The 16,827-nt window shown below is 38.0% G+C and overlaps 3 protein-coding genes across 6 annotated transcripts in view; 2 read left to right on the top strand and 1 right to left on the bottom strand.

Annotated features, from left to right (window-relative positions):
* The window catches only part of PSS1 (phosphatidyl serine synthase family protein), a 34,466-nt gene extending 18,072 nt beyond the window's left edge, over positions 1 to 16,394 (top strand). For 2 of the 4 annotated variants that reach the window (XR_014342695.1, XR_014342694.1), the window contains exons 11-14: positions 1,359 to 1,612; positions 1,754 to 1,842; positions 1,981 to 2,171; positions 15,491 to 16,394. Coding sequence is in view for 2 of the 4 variants with exons in the window: in XM_082892501.1 (XP_082748627.1) it covers positions 1,359 to 1,612; positions 1,754 to 1,842; positions 1,981 to 2,108 (471 nt within the window). In the remaining 2 variants the exon portion in view is untranslated. The remainder of the gene's footprint in view (positions 1 to 1,358; positions 1,613 to 1,753; positions 1,843 to 1,980; positions 2,172 to 15,490) is intronic. The other 2 variants (XM_082892501.1, XM_082892500.1) reach the window with 1 other exon arrangement.
* LOC145801352 (uncharacterized) lies at positions 3,560 to 4,923 on the top strand. Its single transcript, XM_082892503.1, has one exon. It carries the CDS (start codon positions 3,698 to 3,700, stop codon positions 4,430 to 4,432), a length of 735 nt encoding a protein of 244 aa, XP_082748629.1. The 5' UTR covers positions 3,560 to 3,697; the 3' UTR covers positions 4,433 to 4,923.
* Positions 12,712 to 15,875, bottom strand: LOC114282290 (palmitoyl-acyl carrier protein thioesterase, chloroplastic). Its single transcript, XM_028224943.2, has 6 exons — positions 15,498 to 15,875; positions 14,755 to 14,888; positions 13,902 to 14,015; positions 13,638 to 13,806; positions 13,501 to 13,569; positions 12,712 to 13,416 (listed from the first exon to the last, which is right to left on the bottom strand). The coding sequence occupies exons 1-6, from the start codon at positions 15,873 to 15,875 to the stop codon at positions 13,078 to 13,080; spliced, it is 1,203 nt and encodes a 400-aa protein (XP_028080744.2). The 3' UTR covers positions 12,712 to 13,077.
* Positions 16,395 to 16,827: the final 433 nt, after the last annotated feature.

Below are 16,827 nucleotides of genomic sequence, written 5' to 3'. Positions count from 1 at the left end.
GCAATTCTTCTTCTTTTATTTTGTTAATATGAGAAAAAAAAAATGATAAACATATTGTGCTCCTCTCAGCTATAAATGATTTATTTATTTATTATTTTTGTTTCATGATGTAAGGTTTCATTTACTTTCCTGGACAGTTAATACATGGACTGTGTAAGGTCATTGACACATTATTGTTCTTATCATCTCTGATTCTTTTAGTGGCTGATGTTAGAAATTGTTCACTTGAAAGTTCTAACAGATGGAAAGGAACTTCTAGTTTCAAGTTTGGACCTTAGATTATTTTGTTCCAAATCTCGGATCTATGATGATGCTTATGGAGGATGTTGTCTATATCTTTTCACTTTCTGGTGTCTTCTTGTTAATCCTCGGGTTTTGTAAAGAAAATGATACCTGTTTTTTTTTTTTTTTTTTTGAGATCAGTTGTGGTTATTGAAAATATGCTTTGACTAAAGCACTGTGAATCTGAGTGTGCTATCCTTCTTGATATGCTTAAAAAAAATCCTTTTCTGTGGTCCTTCTGTGTGGTTTATTCAGGATCATTTAGTGTACAATTTCAATTGATATTGTAATTGAGTTCTCTAAGAGGGGTATTGCAAACATGGTTTCTTTATAGATTGAGGAAGCATGTTTCTTTGGATCTCCTTTCACATGTGGGCTAGGGTTTTGACCCTGACATTACATTTTTCTTTAAGGCTTAGTTTGTTTAGAATGAAATAGGTAGAAAGTGAAGAAAGAGAAAAAATTTAACTTCTATGAGTTTGTTTAGCTTGAAAGTGGTGGAAAGTATAAGAAAACTAATTTTCTTGTACTACCCATATTAGCATTGTAACTAATTTTTTATTTCTTGCAAAAAACACAAGAAAACACAAGAAAAATTGAATGTGTGATTTATCTGTAACCGAACTTTTAGATTTTTCTATATTTTTCTTACAAAATTTTCATCTTAATCAAATGCTTGCAAGAAAATATATTTTCTTTTCTATTTCTTTTCTTTCACTTCATTTTCTTTTACTTACACTTTCTACCAAATGTTCTTTCTAATCAAACGGAGCCCAAGGGTTGCTCATAATGGAAAACATCATTTGGAAATTCAGGGATAATGCTAGAAACAATTAAATTGATTTGATGTTAAAATTTGGTCCCTCTAAAGCATAATCTGTTTGTAGAAACATGAAGAAATTTAAATCATTGAGAGAGCTACATCCCGTGAGCAATGATTGAGATGCTTCATGCTCTACTTCTAGCTCGTCTTGGGTCAACAACCCAAACATTCGCTGTGAATGATTACATTGATTCATTTGATTACAGTGATCTCCGCTACTAAGAGAGTGACTGCTTTTAAACTTACTTTTCAGGTTAAACGAACACTCAGTCAATTTACACCAGCACAGTGGGACAAAGACGAGTGGCATCCCCTTCTTGGCCCATGGCGTTTTATACAAGTTCTGACTTTATGCATTGTGTTCTTGACAGTGGAGCTCAACACATTCTTTCTTAAGTTTTGTCTTTGGGTTCCTCCTCGAAACCCGCTGATTGTGTATAGGTTGGTCTTGTGGTGGCTAATTGCAATACCAACAATTCGTGAGTACAATTCCTACCTACAGGACCGGTACTCCCTCTCTCCCCCACTTTTTTGTCCATATATGCAAATGATGCACCCTATATTAGCAAAGGATGTCAGCATAAGCATGAGTTGATAGTAGTTTGTCTCTTCTCTCACCCTTTGCTTGATTAATGTCTGGTTTTTCAGAAAACCAGAGAAGAAGGTGGGTGCATTCTGCTGGCTTTCTCTTGCTATCTGCATTGTCGAATTGCTCATTTGTATTAAGTTTGGACATGGTGCGTTTTCTGTCTTATTATTTTCTCAAGAAGCACTTAAGGTTGTTAATTGTATATGGTTGCCAGGGTTGGTATTGTTGCCAATTCAAGTATCCATGAAAACTGCTAGGTGAAATCTCTCTATTTGTTTGTCACCAGGTTTATTCCCCAACCCAATGCCTAAGTGGTTGGTGATTTTCTGGACCTCCATCGGGCTGGCCCTTGTGATATCTTTGGCTGTATGGACATGGCAACTGCATCAGACTATTCGGAGGAAACAGCAATGATTTTGCTATTTTACTTCATTCTTCGATTCCTTTTTGCTCGGACGGTAACCAACCAACCATGTTGTAAATACTACTATCTTGTTCATAAGATGTAAATGCTTATTTCTTAGGTTAGTGGACCACAGCTTTATTCGGATGTAGAAATTTATTCTTGTTACTAATGTCAGTTTCATAAGTTAGGAAGCACAGATGCGGATGCAGGTACACCAATATGGCAAAACCCAAAAATAGTAGGATACGAGGATAGTTGGGTACATTTATATTTATACTTTATTGTACATGATACATAACAATAAAAAAATCAAACGCTGAAAATAATTAATAGTATTTTTGTAATGGTAAAATAGAACCCTAAATATTTTTCATTTTTTTGATATTTGCAAAAATATCCTATATTTTTAAAGTTTTTTAAAATAGTCACAATATAATTGTTCTGGTACCCTTATTTTAAAATATATATATACATTTTTGCCTTGATGTACCCACAAAAATACCTGAAACGTACTCATTCTATGCTCGAAATGTACCCATGTCATACCCGAGTCGTACCCATCCCGTATTCTAGCCATACACAAAGTATTCATGTAGTGAATATGTGTTTCACATACTTGGTATGTGTGTAGCTGTACCAGTACACATACCTATACCGGGTGAGTACATAGTAGTAGTACACCAATATTTTTGAAGTACCCATGCTTCATAGCTCATAAGTAATGAGTTTCCTACCATTTCCAACTGGCAAAATTTGTACAATTTTGGTTTGTGCATAAACTATTTTTGGACATTACGACCTGCTTGGATCTGTTAATGTTTTCTTTGTTTTGTTTTCGAAAACAAAAACGATGAAAAACTTGAAAACACCCGTTGTTTTCATATCGTTTTCTTTTTTGTGAAAATAGCCTTTGAAATTCAAAAACAACTCTTGGGTGTTTTATATAAAGTTAGTTGTTTTCAGAAATTTTTTTCAAACACAACTTCGAAACCAGTTCACCAAACAAGTTTAATGAAGACACAACCAAACATGCCCTTGTATTCCTGATAGGTACTGTTTTTGTTTTTCGATGTATTTGCTTTTGGTTTTTTCTTTTCATATTTTTGGAAACAAAAACTGTTAGAATTTACCATAATTCACATCCACCTACCACCTCCACTACACTTCACCTACACCTACCACCTCCACTACACTTCACCTACCACCTCCACTACCACCTTCACCTACTCCCAAATCATATCCTATATAAACAGCATCTCAACATTTGTAAATAAGATAACAATCTTGTAATCAATCAGAATCAATCAATATTACATCAGTTTATTTTTTACATGGTATCAGAGCAGGTTTAGAATCAAATAATTCTGCTTGACCGGCGGGCGGCAGTCTCACCTTGGCCGCCCGCCGGATCTATACACATACCTTCACTCCGCTGCATCTTCAACTCTCTCTCTGTATTGAAATTCAGGGAGAAAGACAGACACACACCAGTCCTCTTCTCGGCCATCACACACACAGACGCTGTGAACCACCGTGGACCACCAATAATTCTCTCGCTGTCTCTCGCTTCTTCGATCGAATTTACAGCTTCCCATTAATGGGTTCTCTGCTCGGTGACTGGCCTTCCTTCGACCCTCACAACTTCAGCCAACTTCGACCCTCTGATCCGTCAAACCCTTCGAAAATGACGCCTGTCACTTATCATCCTACTCATGATCGGACCCTTCCGCCCCCTAATCAAGTGATGTCTTCAGAAGCCAAAAATATACTTCTTAGACATATGTATGAAGGTTCTAAAGAGCTGAGACCAAAGAGACCTGCCTCCGAACTTCTGACACCAGAGCATGGCAACAAGCATCCAAGGGCTTCTGCTTCAGACACCCCTCCCACCTCCGATACCAACTCGCTTACCACAGCCGGCGGGGAATCGAAGATCTCGGTCACCGAAGCCACGGCGAATTCGACGGCCCTTAAGGACAGCAATGACGACAACAAGAAGCAGGACGAGGAGGATCCTGCTGTTTCTAATATCCAGAGGACGATCCGCCGAGCCGAGCGCTTCGGTATACCCGTGCAGCTCTCCGAGGACGAGAAGCGTCCTTCTCGCGTTCAAAGGTTTGGGATTGAGTCTACAGTGCATGGTTCAGATGCATTTAAGACATCAGAGGAGCAGAAGAGAAAGGCTACAGAGGAGCCGACGAGAAAGGCTAGCGCGGCGTGGTTCGGGCTTGTGCAATCTGAGCCTGTTGCTGGGGCGGCAAAGAAGAAAACTAGGCTTGCCAGATTTGGCTCTGCCACTAAGACAGATCCACTAGAAGCAGACAACCAATAAACAAAATAAAAAAAAATAAATAAATAAAAAGAAGATTATCACTTTCCAACCCACCGTCCACCACTTTTTGCCCATACCTATATATTTTTTTTTATTTTTTATTTTTAAACCACTCTTCACTTTTGCATCCCACTAACTGACTCCCTCCAATATCAACACTATATCCCACCACCAACGCATGTTCCCCACTTATATATTTTTTTTTTTTTCTATTTCTTTTACTCCTCTTTTTAACACAGACACGCACCACCCCCATCCCTTTCTTTTCTTTTCTTTATTCTCCACTTTCTTTCTTTTCTTTTATTTTCTTTATTTATTTATTTATTTACTTAAAACAAAAAAAAAAAAAAAAAAAAAAAACAACAAAAACAACAAAAACAACAAAAAACAAACAAACAAACACGGAGGCAGAAGACGAACTGCACACTCATTTTATTCATATCGGGCCTCACCCCGATCACCATTTTTACACACACAAAAAAAAAAAAAAAAAAAAAAAACAAACAAACAAACAAACAAACACAACAACCACACCCACAGTGGGATTTTTCTTTTCCCTTCTCTATTCTACTGCAGGTCTCTTCTTCTTACTTTTATCTTGGGTGTCCCGTGCCAGTCCGGCCTCCGGATTTCCTACGCCACCGAGCACATTTCCTCCATACTCCTCCACTGCAGCATATGGCGGCCCTCCAAATCGGAACATCACGGTGGCCTTTCGCTTCAACTCCTTGTTTTCTGCCCTTAGCACGCTTATCTCTGCTCGCGCATCCTTATACATGCGTTGGAGCAGAGCCAGCTGGGAGTTTACATGCTGCACCTCATTTGTTCTACTCTGTAGCCGGTTCGACAAATTTGTGACCGCCGTCATGCTTTCCACACATGCCTTTAGAGTATACTGATTGGCCTCCACATCTGACAGCACCGCCATTTTTTGCTCCACCGACCGCATCGGAAAATTCAACGGAGCAAACTCCGGGGCACTTGGTTGAGGTTCCAGTGCCACCGCACCAGTTCTCTCTCCTGTTGACTCGTTGAGGTCGGGAAAGAGGGTGAGCAGCCCGCGGGAAGACGAAGCCATTTTTCTGGGCTACAAAGTGTTCCACAGTTTCTCTCTCCGAAGAGGCAGAGTTTTCAGAGAAGGTTGGTTTCAGAGGTTTCAGAATGGTATGCCTCAGCCTCCGTTTTCTCTGCCTCAGCCTCAGCCTCTGTCTTATAGCCGAGGCAGCCACGCGCATCGCGCGCCTCTTACCACCAGCCGACAAACGGGCACGCAAGCCAAGGCGCCCACGTGCCTCGCCATCATGTCCGGCACACCTTTTGATGAATTGGGCACGCCTTTTGATGGCACGCCTTTTGACAAAATTGGGCACACCTTTTGAGGGTGCCACTTTTCCAAGGGTCCGACAAGACTCAGTAAACTGTCCCGACATTTGATACCGGTTAGCTTTTTTCAAGGGTCCGACAAGACTCTGTAAACTGTCCCGACATTGATTCCGGTTAGTTTCTACAAGGGTCCAGCAAGACTCCGTAAACTGTCACAACATTGTCTTCTACAACGGTCCGACATGACCCCATAAACTGTCTTCTACAACGGTCCGACACGACCCATAAACTGTCTTCTACATCGGTCTGACACCGCCATCCAGTGTCCTCTACAACGTTATGACACCACCATACAGTGTCCTCTACAACGTTATGACACCACCATCCAGTGTCTTCACCAACGGTCTGACACGACCATACAGTGTCTCCTATCTTTTTTTATTTTTATGTATTTTCTTGTTTTGTTACTCTCTCCAAACTCAAGTTGGTTAGTTTCTATCCTCCTTGAGTTTGCGGGGGGCTGTTAGAATTTACCATAATTCACATCCACCTACCACCTCCACTACACTTCACCTACACCTACCACCTCCACTACACTTCACCTACCACCTCCACTACCACCTTCACCTACTCCCAAATCATATCCTATATAAACAGCATCTCAACATTTGTAAATAAGATAACAATCTTGTAATCAATCAGAATCAATCAATATTACATCAGTTTATTTTTTACAAAAACAATGAAAAGTTAAAATACACACACTTTTCATATCATTCTCATTTTCTTTTTCTTTGCAAAAATAGTTCTCAGAAATTTACAAAACAACTCAAAAGTGTGTCCTAAAAAATAAACCAAACCAAACCAAACCAAGCCTTAAGTCCCATCAAATGGGGTCGGCTACATGAATCCTTCTTCTCCACGCGGCCCTATCAAAAGCCATTTCATTAGTCAAATTAAATAGATTCATATCTCTATTTATAACACTAGTCAACGTTAATCTAGGCCTACTCCGTCCCCTAACACTTCCATCTATCGTTACAGCATCGCATCTCTTCACTACTGCCTCTGTTGGTCTCCGTTGAATATGACCAAACCATCTCAAACGATTCTCTCTCAACTTATCTTCTATCGGTGCTACTCCTACCCATTCCCGAATACACTCATTCCTAATCCTATCCTGTCTAGTCTTACCATACATCCACCTTAGCATTCTCATCTCAGCCACATTCATCTTATCTACATGTTGTTTCTTGGTTGCCCAACACTCCGTCCCATACAACATAGCTGGTCTAATAGCCGTTCTATAGAACTTACCTTTTAGTCTAGTGGGTATTCGTTTATCGCACAATACCCCAGACGCACTTCTCCACTTATACCATCCCGCCTTAATCCTATGGGTCACATCTGCATCAATCTCTCCTGCTGTTGTGATAATCAACCCTAAATAACGAAAATGTTCACTCTTAGGCAGTTCTTGGTTCTCAATCTTCACTTCTCCTCTGCTTTCATTGTTACTGTTACTAAATTTACACTCTATGTACTCTGTCTTAGTTCTGCTTATCCGAAATCCTTTAGATTCAAGAGCTTTTCTCCAAATCTCCAACTTTGTGTTAACTCTTTCTCTAGTCTCATCCACTAACACAATATCGTCTGCAAAAAGCATACACCATGGCACGTTATCCTGAATATTTATCGTCAACTCGTCCATAACTAAAGCAAAAAGATAAGGACTTAAGGTAGATCCTTGGTGTAACCCTACAGTGATAGGAAATTCATTTGTTTCTCCAGCTGGCGATCTAATAGTGGTCACCGCCCCTTTTGTCACCCCTTTCTTCTCTAACGCCCACCATATTATATCTCGGGGCACTCTGTCATATGCTTTCTCAAGGTCGATAAACACCATATGAATGTCTCTTTTCTTTTCTTTATACTTTTCTATAACTCTCCTCAAAAGATAGATCGCTTCTATTGTTGACCTACCAAGCATAAACCCAAATTGATTCTCTGACACTTCTGTTATATCTCGCAATCGGCGTTCCATCACCCTCTCCCACACTTTCATTATATGACACATTAGCTTAATTCCTCTATAGTTGTTACAATTCTGGACATCACCTTTATTCTTATAGATTGGCACTAAAATACTCTTCCTCCACTCATCTGGCATGTTCCTAGTCAACAAAATTTTGCTAAACAACCTAGTCAACCAAGCAACTCCCTTTTTACCCAAACGCTTCCAAGTTTCAATAGGGATATCATCAGGTCCTAAAGCCTTATTTGATTTCATCTTCTTAAGTGCAATTTCTACTTCGAAGTTCCTAATCCTGCGATAAAATCTATAGTCTTGGTTTATCGTATTACTGATTCTTTCTTCCCCTATTGTCGTACTTCCATGTTCCTCATTTAACAATTTCTCAAAATAATTCTTCCATTTTTCCTTAATCTCATCATCCTTCACCAATACCTTAGAATCCTCACTCTTGATGCACTTGATTAAAATCTCTTGTTTTCCTCTCCCGTATCTTAGCAAGTTTGTATACCCTCTTCTCTCCCTCCTTACTATCTAGTCTAGTGTATAGGTCATCATAAAGTTTCAACTTAGTCTCTCTCACTACTTTCTTGACCTCCTTATTAGCCAATTTATAGCTCTTAAGGTTTTCCTCAGTTCTATCCTTCTGTCACTTTTTAAAGCACTCTTTTTTTGCCTTAACTACCGCTTGGACCTCTTCCCTCCACCACCAAGTTTCCCTAGAGCTGGGTCCCGTTCCTTTCGACTCTTCCCTAGAGCTGGGTCCCGTTCCTTTCGACTCTCCAAGCACTTCCCTTGAGATTCTCCTCATACAATTGGCCATCGAATTCCACATAGTGTTAGCATCACCTTCTAAGTCCCAAGTACCTTCCTTATCCATTCGATTCTTAAATATTTCTAATTTTTTCCCTTTTAAGTCCCACCATCTTGTCCTACGACGCCCACCATCCTTCCTAACTTGGTCATGCCCTCTAAAACATAAATCTAGTACCAAAATCCTATGTTGAGAGACTAGACTCTCACCAGGAATCACCTTACAATCATTGCATTTTAGGCAGTCCACTTTTCTCACTAAGAAATAATCTATTTGGCTCTTAACTAATCCATTCTTAAAGGTTATCAAGTTATTTTTTTGAATATTTTTCCGAAAGCAATTTTTTTGGAAATAGTTTTCTAAACAAGCTTTCCGTTTCCGTTTTTCATTTTTATATTTTCTAGAATAGAAAATGATACGAAATGCACAGTATTTGTTTTCTCTTAATTACTTTTTTGGTGAAGTTTAAATTTATTCATTTTCTAAAACATCTTTTAGCAATGGGAAATTATTGGGAAATGCAAATGACTGAAGACCAACTTCCTTTTTAATGTATGCTTGTTGAAGCTTGAATCTTTTATGAAATTCAGTCTAGAATCTATATGTGCTTTCATCGATTGGGTTCACTTTGGTTTTGACGTGAGAAAAGGCATTGGGGAGTTGTTTTCAAGTAGGCGTGTCATGTATACATCATTGAATATTAATTACCAAACCAAACCAAGTCTTAATTCCCATCAAATAGGGTCGGCTATATGAATCTTTCTTCTCCACTCAATTCTATCGAAGGCCATTTTGTTAGTCAAATTAAAGAGGTTCATTTCTCTACATCATTGAATATTAATATGAATGATAATTCTACATGGTCAATTAGATCAAATTACAACCAAGGTTTCGTTCAATTGTTAAGAGTACTACACAAGGAAATGAATTAAAGGAAATGAAAAGAGAATATAAATGATTTAGTTTTTCATTTGTTTAGTTCACCGGAAAGTTTATATATAAAAAGTAAAAATGATAGTATCGAACTAGTAGAACATTTAGGGAGAGAGAGAGAGAGACTTGTATTCGGGAGCCTCTAAATGCACCCCAAAAATATTGTTGGATAGCTCACCTTTGGTGATTTTTTGAAAAACCATTATAACACTAGGTCAAATTAAAAAAGAAAAAGAAAAAAAAAAAAAGGGACTCTCCTTGAACACCTACTCTCAACCCCCTCAGGCCATCACACCACCACCTTTGGCAGCCACCCTAGTCCTTTCCTCACTGTCATCTCCCCCCTTTTCTCACCTAGCCACCATAGCTACCCACCCCGCCACCCACCCCGCCACTCCTTTCCTCACCTCAACCTCGATCCTGTCCACCACTCCTAGAAGAGTAATGAGGTTGAAACCCAAAGGAGCTGTTTGGTGGGGGGTGGTTGCTAGAGTGGAGAACAATAAAGAGAGGAAGGGGGGGTCGGACTGAGAGGAGGTAGTGAGGGAGTCGCAGAGGGGTGACGGAGGGGCTAGACGGAAGGAAGGGAGGAGTTGGGGAGGTGGTGGTGATGGTTTTTGCGGCGATGGTTTTTGCAAGAGGAGGTGGTGGATGCAAGGTTTGGGTTTGGAAGGTTAGGGATGAGAATAGGATTGGGACTAATTGGAGTGTTCAAAGGAAGAGAACAAAATTCAAATTTGGGAATGGAATGCCCAAAGAGGGGTGTCCAACAATGTTTTTGGTGAGCATTTAGAGGCTTCCTCACCATATATGGATAATTCTATTCGCATACCGTACTTTACCTTAGTACACACCATTTGTGCTGCTCGGATATCAATTTCTAAATGAAAACAAAATGTTCAAATATCAACTTCTGAACAAAAACTAAGGGTGTGTTTGGTTTGTGTTTTGAGATAAATTTTCAAAAAAATTTTTGGAGAGAGAGTTTAGAAATTTTTTTGGTTTGTTTGGTTGTATATTTTGAAATTAGTTTTGGAGTTTGGGAGTTTGGGATGATTTGATATTTTGTTGTAGTTGGGTGGATGTGTGTGAGAGAAAAAGTGATTGAGAATGATAGAGGAGAGAGAAGAAGTGATTGATTGATGTGTAATAGAGAGAAGTAATTTTAGAATTTTTTTGAGAAAATTTGTTACCAAACATGTTTTTGAAATTTTTCTTCCAAAAACATGTTTCAAAACACATACCAAATACGCCCTAATTGTTTGAACAAAAATGCTGTTCAATAATTGATATCCAAACAGCACAGAAGGGTGTGTACTGAGACAAAGTGTGGTGTGTAAATAGAATTACCAACCATATATTTATATTAATATAGCTCAGAGTACAAAAATACCCTTGGTGATTAATGTTGGAAAAAATGGGTTTTTGGTGACTTTGGTTCTAGATTCTTTGTAACAAGATCTCTATACCACAAAAAAGAATGACCAAAAACTATTGGGAATTGAATGAGAATTGTCTCATAAAATTGGCCTCATGTATGAGAGATTGAGAATGATAATTGAGCATTTTACACGTGGTCTAATCATGAGGGACACATAGCCTAACCATGAGGGACACATGGCCCTAATAGTGTCTTAGACCATGAGGGACACATGGCCTTAATAATGTCTTAAGACCATGAGACACACATGGCCTAACCATGAGGGACACATGATTTTGGAAGCCATGAGGTACACATGGCCTTGCCATATATCTCGCCAAAGATGCCTATATAAGGGCATGCTCAACATTGTGAATATTATCACAGAATAGATTAAGTTCTCTCCTCCTCTTTTTCCCATTGTGTATAAAAGGAGACCATCTTCTTTGGTTGGAGTACATAAATCCTTTGCTCTCATGTTATAGTCAGTTTGCTCCTGTAATATTCTTTCTGTGTGAGAGAGTGCTACCATTGTTAGTTTACCGTAGCTAAACAAAAGGTGCTTCTGTGTTAGCGGGTTCTAACCATCGTATCCAGGGAGACCGAGGCCGACATACCTCCAGCACCCACGGTGAGGCTGTGAATCTGTTTTAAGGAGATTGTGGTATCACACAGGTTTCCGTTTGTTTTCTTTTTCTTGTTTTGTTATATGTATTTTTGTTCATTAAGTTGTATGATTTAGTCCTATGATTTCTTATTTTTGTAAATCAATTTAATTAAACATGAATCTATTTATTTTTTTATTTATTAAGTACACAATTTGTACAACAATTAATACATAACTCGTAACATTTCCCCTCAAGTTGGTGCTTAGATATTATTCATGCCCAACTTGCAAACAATATTGTGAAAACTTTATTCCTAAGCCCTTTGGTAAATATTAGCTTGATCACCTGAGCTCACAAAGGGCATACAAATCACACCTTTATTTGACTTATCCTTGATGAAGTTTTTGTCAATCCCAATATGCTTGGTCTGGTCTTGTCTTGTTGAATTGGGTTATAAACTATATTAATAGCAACCTTATAGACTCCCAGATCTCAAAGGAGTTCTGTAGGTGTGCATCTGCTTGAGTGGGCCTCACAAGATCTTTGTGGTGGTACTGTTCACTGCACGTGGCTTATTTACACCGCATATCATTTAAGTACATGGTTACCTAAGATATTACATGTAAATAATGGAATTCCCTCATTTGAATTCAATGAAAATTTCAAAACAATGAGATTTCAAATAAATAAAAAGTCAACCCTCCCATTTGAAAGACAGTTCATCTTTCACTGGAGAGTTTTATTATTTGGAACAGGAACAAAATACAAACACCTTAGGAGTAGCTAAAAATAATGATTTCTCAAATGAGGTATGTACCCTAAGTGTTCTAGGTCTTATTTTAGCTCCAATTACAAATATGCAAAGAGATTCATCACACAATATTTAGATTTAGGAGTTTTGACGGCTTATCTTTCAATAGCCTCTCACAGAAACTAATTTTCATAAGTTTTGGCTTTTTGAATCTCAATCGATTCCTATAAACTAACACAATATGCTCATGTCATTGTAGCTAAGATTGGATGCCTTGCATTGTCCTTGGACGTCTTCAATCCTCAGCACTTTGGACACTAAGATCTAAACACTAAACCTAGATACCAAATAAACATTTTGTCTAAAAAAATTGTCAACACACTAAATCATAAACAATGTAGCAAATTTCATGACCCAATGTTTTATTGAATATGTTTTAGATACAAGTACATGCCTGTGACTTTGGACAATTTGCTTAAACTAATCTTTCTAGGATCCTAATATGCACACATATTCCAACTTATTACATGCAAAGCTTGTCCCGTCCATCAATTTAGTTTGTCCTGCATGGTACCTTCTGGTGAACTCTCACCTTAAGACTGGAACCTTGAACTGTAAATGTGAAAATAAACTGAGATGCGCAACAAATCCACTTCGTGCTCCAAAGCAATTTCTTTCCATCCCTCGTTTGGTTGAGGATGCTTGAATTTTCATGTTGGATAAGCTTGCTAAATCCCTTCAAATTCACCAGAGTGCAAAGCTAATTAGGTTGCAAATGGCATGGTAGAGAGCTTTCTTTTCCATGAGGTCCTTCCTCTAACAATCTCTTCACTTTTGGCCTCTCCTGTCATTTGGAGTAGATGTGTATACCTCAATGGCCCCTTATCAAAGCACGCTAGGAGTCCATTACCTTCAAGGCTTCCTGATGCCATAGAAAATCCATTTATTAGGCACATGTTATTATCTTGTTGTACTCCTTTAATAATTCCATCTTCATGAGGTTCACAAAGCGATTGAACTATAGCTGAACTTCCACATTCTCTTCTATATTCTAGTGTCATACTAGACAGTTGGTGGTTCTCGAGGAATTGATCGGGGATGGTCTGAATGAAAAAATAATAATTTTAACATTTAGATGCAGTTATGGCATACTCAGATTAGAAATGGTGGCACTGTTTTGATTTTACCTCAAGCATCCATCTTACATACTTAACGTTGTTTACATGGTGGTTCATGTCCAAGTCACTCCTCTTGGGCTGCAAATCACAATTCCCATTAATAAGATTTCTCATGTAATACCAACATCAATTCTAGTGAGCTTTACCTTCAAGTCAGAGTTGACATATTTTGCTTTATCATCCAGCTTTTCAATTTTTTCATTCACCTCTTCTTTGATTGCTTGCTTCTCAATAAACCAAGGGGAAATCTCAGCCCTCACCTCCTCTGGCATCTTGGAAAGACGCCGGGTTTGCTTGTTCATCATAACCCAAGTACTGTTCCATGTTTAACCTTCAGTGCTCATCTAAATGATGAAACCTTTGAAAATACCAAGGAAAGGGCAATATAAGAACCAAAGATATATCTATACCTGGTTGCACGAACAAAAACATGGCCTGTGGCATGACTTCGGACAAGCCAGTCTCGCCGCATCCCATTTTTCCCTGATGCTCCAACCCATGTGTCAATTTCCAGTATCTCACCCCTGCAAAAGTCATCCATGTTATGATTTGTGCAAATACTACTTGTAAGTTGTATCTGAACATAGGACCATATCAAGATTTTCCAAAACAATTTGCAACTAGTCTCTGAATCTATAGATGCTTATTCTTAACTTTGTTTCAGAGACCATCACATCATTTTTGGATTTATCAGTTTTGTCATTTTTGTTGTTATTGTTGTTGTTGTTGTTGTGTGTGTGTAGAAGTGCCCTTTTATGGTTTTGATGAGTTATGAATGTATGTCCACATCATAATACCAGTAAGTGTAGTCAGTGTAACTCTTTGGCTGCCTCATTTAGAGAGAAACCTTTTTTATTTTATTTTATTTATTTATTATTTATTTTTATTTTTTTGTCGTCTTGTTGATAAATCTCATTTGGAGAGAAACCTTTTGAACATTTTCTATGTAATTAACAATATTGACATGCACTAAAACTAGGGAACTAGGATTCGCATTGAGAATGTTGAACCAGAGGAATACTATGTCATGTATATATATTGATGATATGTACAGAGAAAGGAAATAACATAAAAGGAAACAAAATCAAGGCCTAATTGATCCTAATTAATTCTAATTCCAACAATATTGTTTGATTAAAGATGTTTTATGTTTGATGTATTGTAGATATTTAATTTCATGGTTGCTTGGACCAAGTTTTATTGTTTGGCTTAAAGCCATAGACAATAACAAACAATAATGATGATGGTTATTATAAAAATTACCAGATTGGGTAATGATCCATTTCGACCTGCATTCTTGAGACAACCCAGATTAGATTGTTTTTCATCATTCCATGGGTGGCACCAAATCCATCACCAAGGAGTCCTGACATCCATACATGATTCAATGCTGTTTCCTGCATATTCGTGAATGCTTTTAGGATTTGCACGGTAGCCTATGTTATGGCCTTGGCTACAAGTATCAAGGATGTATGTGTGTGTGTCTCTAAGCATCAGACCGTTGTAAATCTAAATCTAATGATATAGGGATATGTATCCAAAAGTTGGATATGAGAACGAGGACTCGTCATTGACACGTATTGCATATTTGTATAATATTCTTAGATGAGATGTTGTAAATTATGTAAAAATGTACTTGGAATCAAATAGAATTAGAGAAAAAATAGAATTATCATCTCCTTGTCTATGTTAGAGTTACAAGTGTTTCTTTACTAGCAAATGTGAATTTGTGATTATTTAAATATTGTAAAAAGTATGATGATTTGGGCACGGGTGTCGGACACATGTCCTACACCCTTACCCTTGTCATATCTGATAGACATGGGTACTTTGGAAGAATTCCAGTGAACAATTTTCTAGTAGTCTTAAGTCTGCAAAGGGAGTTAACCATTTATAAAGTCCAAGTGTATTAAGTCTGCACTGAGCTAAATATTGGAGTCATCGTTTTTTCAAATATGATTTTTATATGATACAAATCTTCTATGTATATGATTTGCAGTGTTCACCTGAAGAAGGTTGAGGATGCTTTCAATTGTTGCAGTTTTATCGGTGCCAACTTCATAGGAACGAATGACGACAGTCTGTCTGTATCCAACACCCTCTTCAATGATGAGCCCTTGCCGGTAATGATCAACAAACTGCTTCTTTGTTGGAATATTTTGGCGATCCTCTTTGGGGATGCAAGTGCCATTTTCAGTGCCCGGAGCAACTGTGGTGCTAACAGCTCCATTTTTATGGCTTAGTACATCCACCTTAGTCGTGGTCAACAAACTAGAATTTCCATTTATCTTGATATTACTCAGTTTTTGCTTATGTGGGTCATGATGATCTCTATTGAAAGAACATTTGATGGTATAACAAGCTAGGTGAGAGAGAGAAGCCATTTGTTCCTCTTCTTAGACTTTGGCTGTGTAGAGAGAGTTTGGAAGAGGGTTTTGTATATTGGTGTGTTTTATAGGTTTTTTTTGGGCTGAGGAACCAAGGGGAAAATTTGAGTTGAGAGGACAAAAAGAGGGAACTTTGTTGTACAGTTGGGACATTTCAAAGGGAGTGTTGTGTCTGATGAGAGAGAAGATGGTAAGGGAGTTGCAAAATTTAAATTATGGTATTTTTAGGAGTGATCGAAAGTCAGAAGAGGACACATATTTAGTTTCTTTTTTAGCATTTTGGGTGTGGGAAACACAAAGAAATGTAAAGATTTGTGGGGTCTTTTAAATGGCTCGGCTGTCTGTTCCTAGAACTTGGGCTTGGAGTTTTGAAAGTTGCCAAACTATTTTTGGTTGTAGGTGTAAGTAAGCAATGAACTCATGGTGTCTTGCTGCTCTCTCTCTCTCTCTCTCTGTGTGTGTGTACACAAATGCATATTTATCTACATTTCTTATTGCTGTCTTTTCTTTTGAAAAGTATTTTAAATGCTTTGATGGAAGCTCAAAGAGATTTTGTGTTGCTGGATCCTACTAAGGGATAGCCCAGTGTAGTGGAAAATATTTTCTTGAAAAATTTCCAACAAAAAAATGTTTTGTTGTGCTTAGGTTGCAACCTTGAAAATAATGTGCTACTAGTTGTGTTATGTGCACAAAGAGAACGGGACACACAATGCACAAATGTGAGACAAAATTTGTATCTATAGTTGTGAATATGTCTCACATTTGTGCATTCTGTATTAGGTTCTCTCTGTGCGCCTAGATTTTTTGATAATGTTGGTGTGGTGATAGTGTTTTGGTGTATATGTTCATTATAGATTAACAAACCGAATTTTATTGTGTAACAATATACACTTGTCCTTAAAATATGTATGCTTTTACATCTCATTACACAGCAATATCAAACCCGGAT

The sequence above is a fragment of the Camellia sinensis genome, chromosome 10 (assembly GCF_055761805.1).
Source record: "Camellia sinensis isolate YWXY chromosome 10, ASM5576180v1, whole genome shotgun sequence".
NCBI classification, from domain to species: Eukaryota; Viridiplantae; Streptophyta; class Magnoliopsida; order Ericales; family Theaceae; genus Camellia; species Camellia sinensis.
The sequence above is the reverse complement of the archived record's forward strand: the minus strand, read 5'-3'. Positions and strand labels throughout refer to the sequence as shown.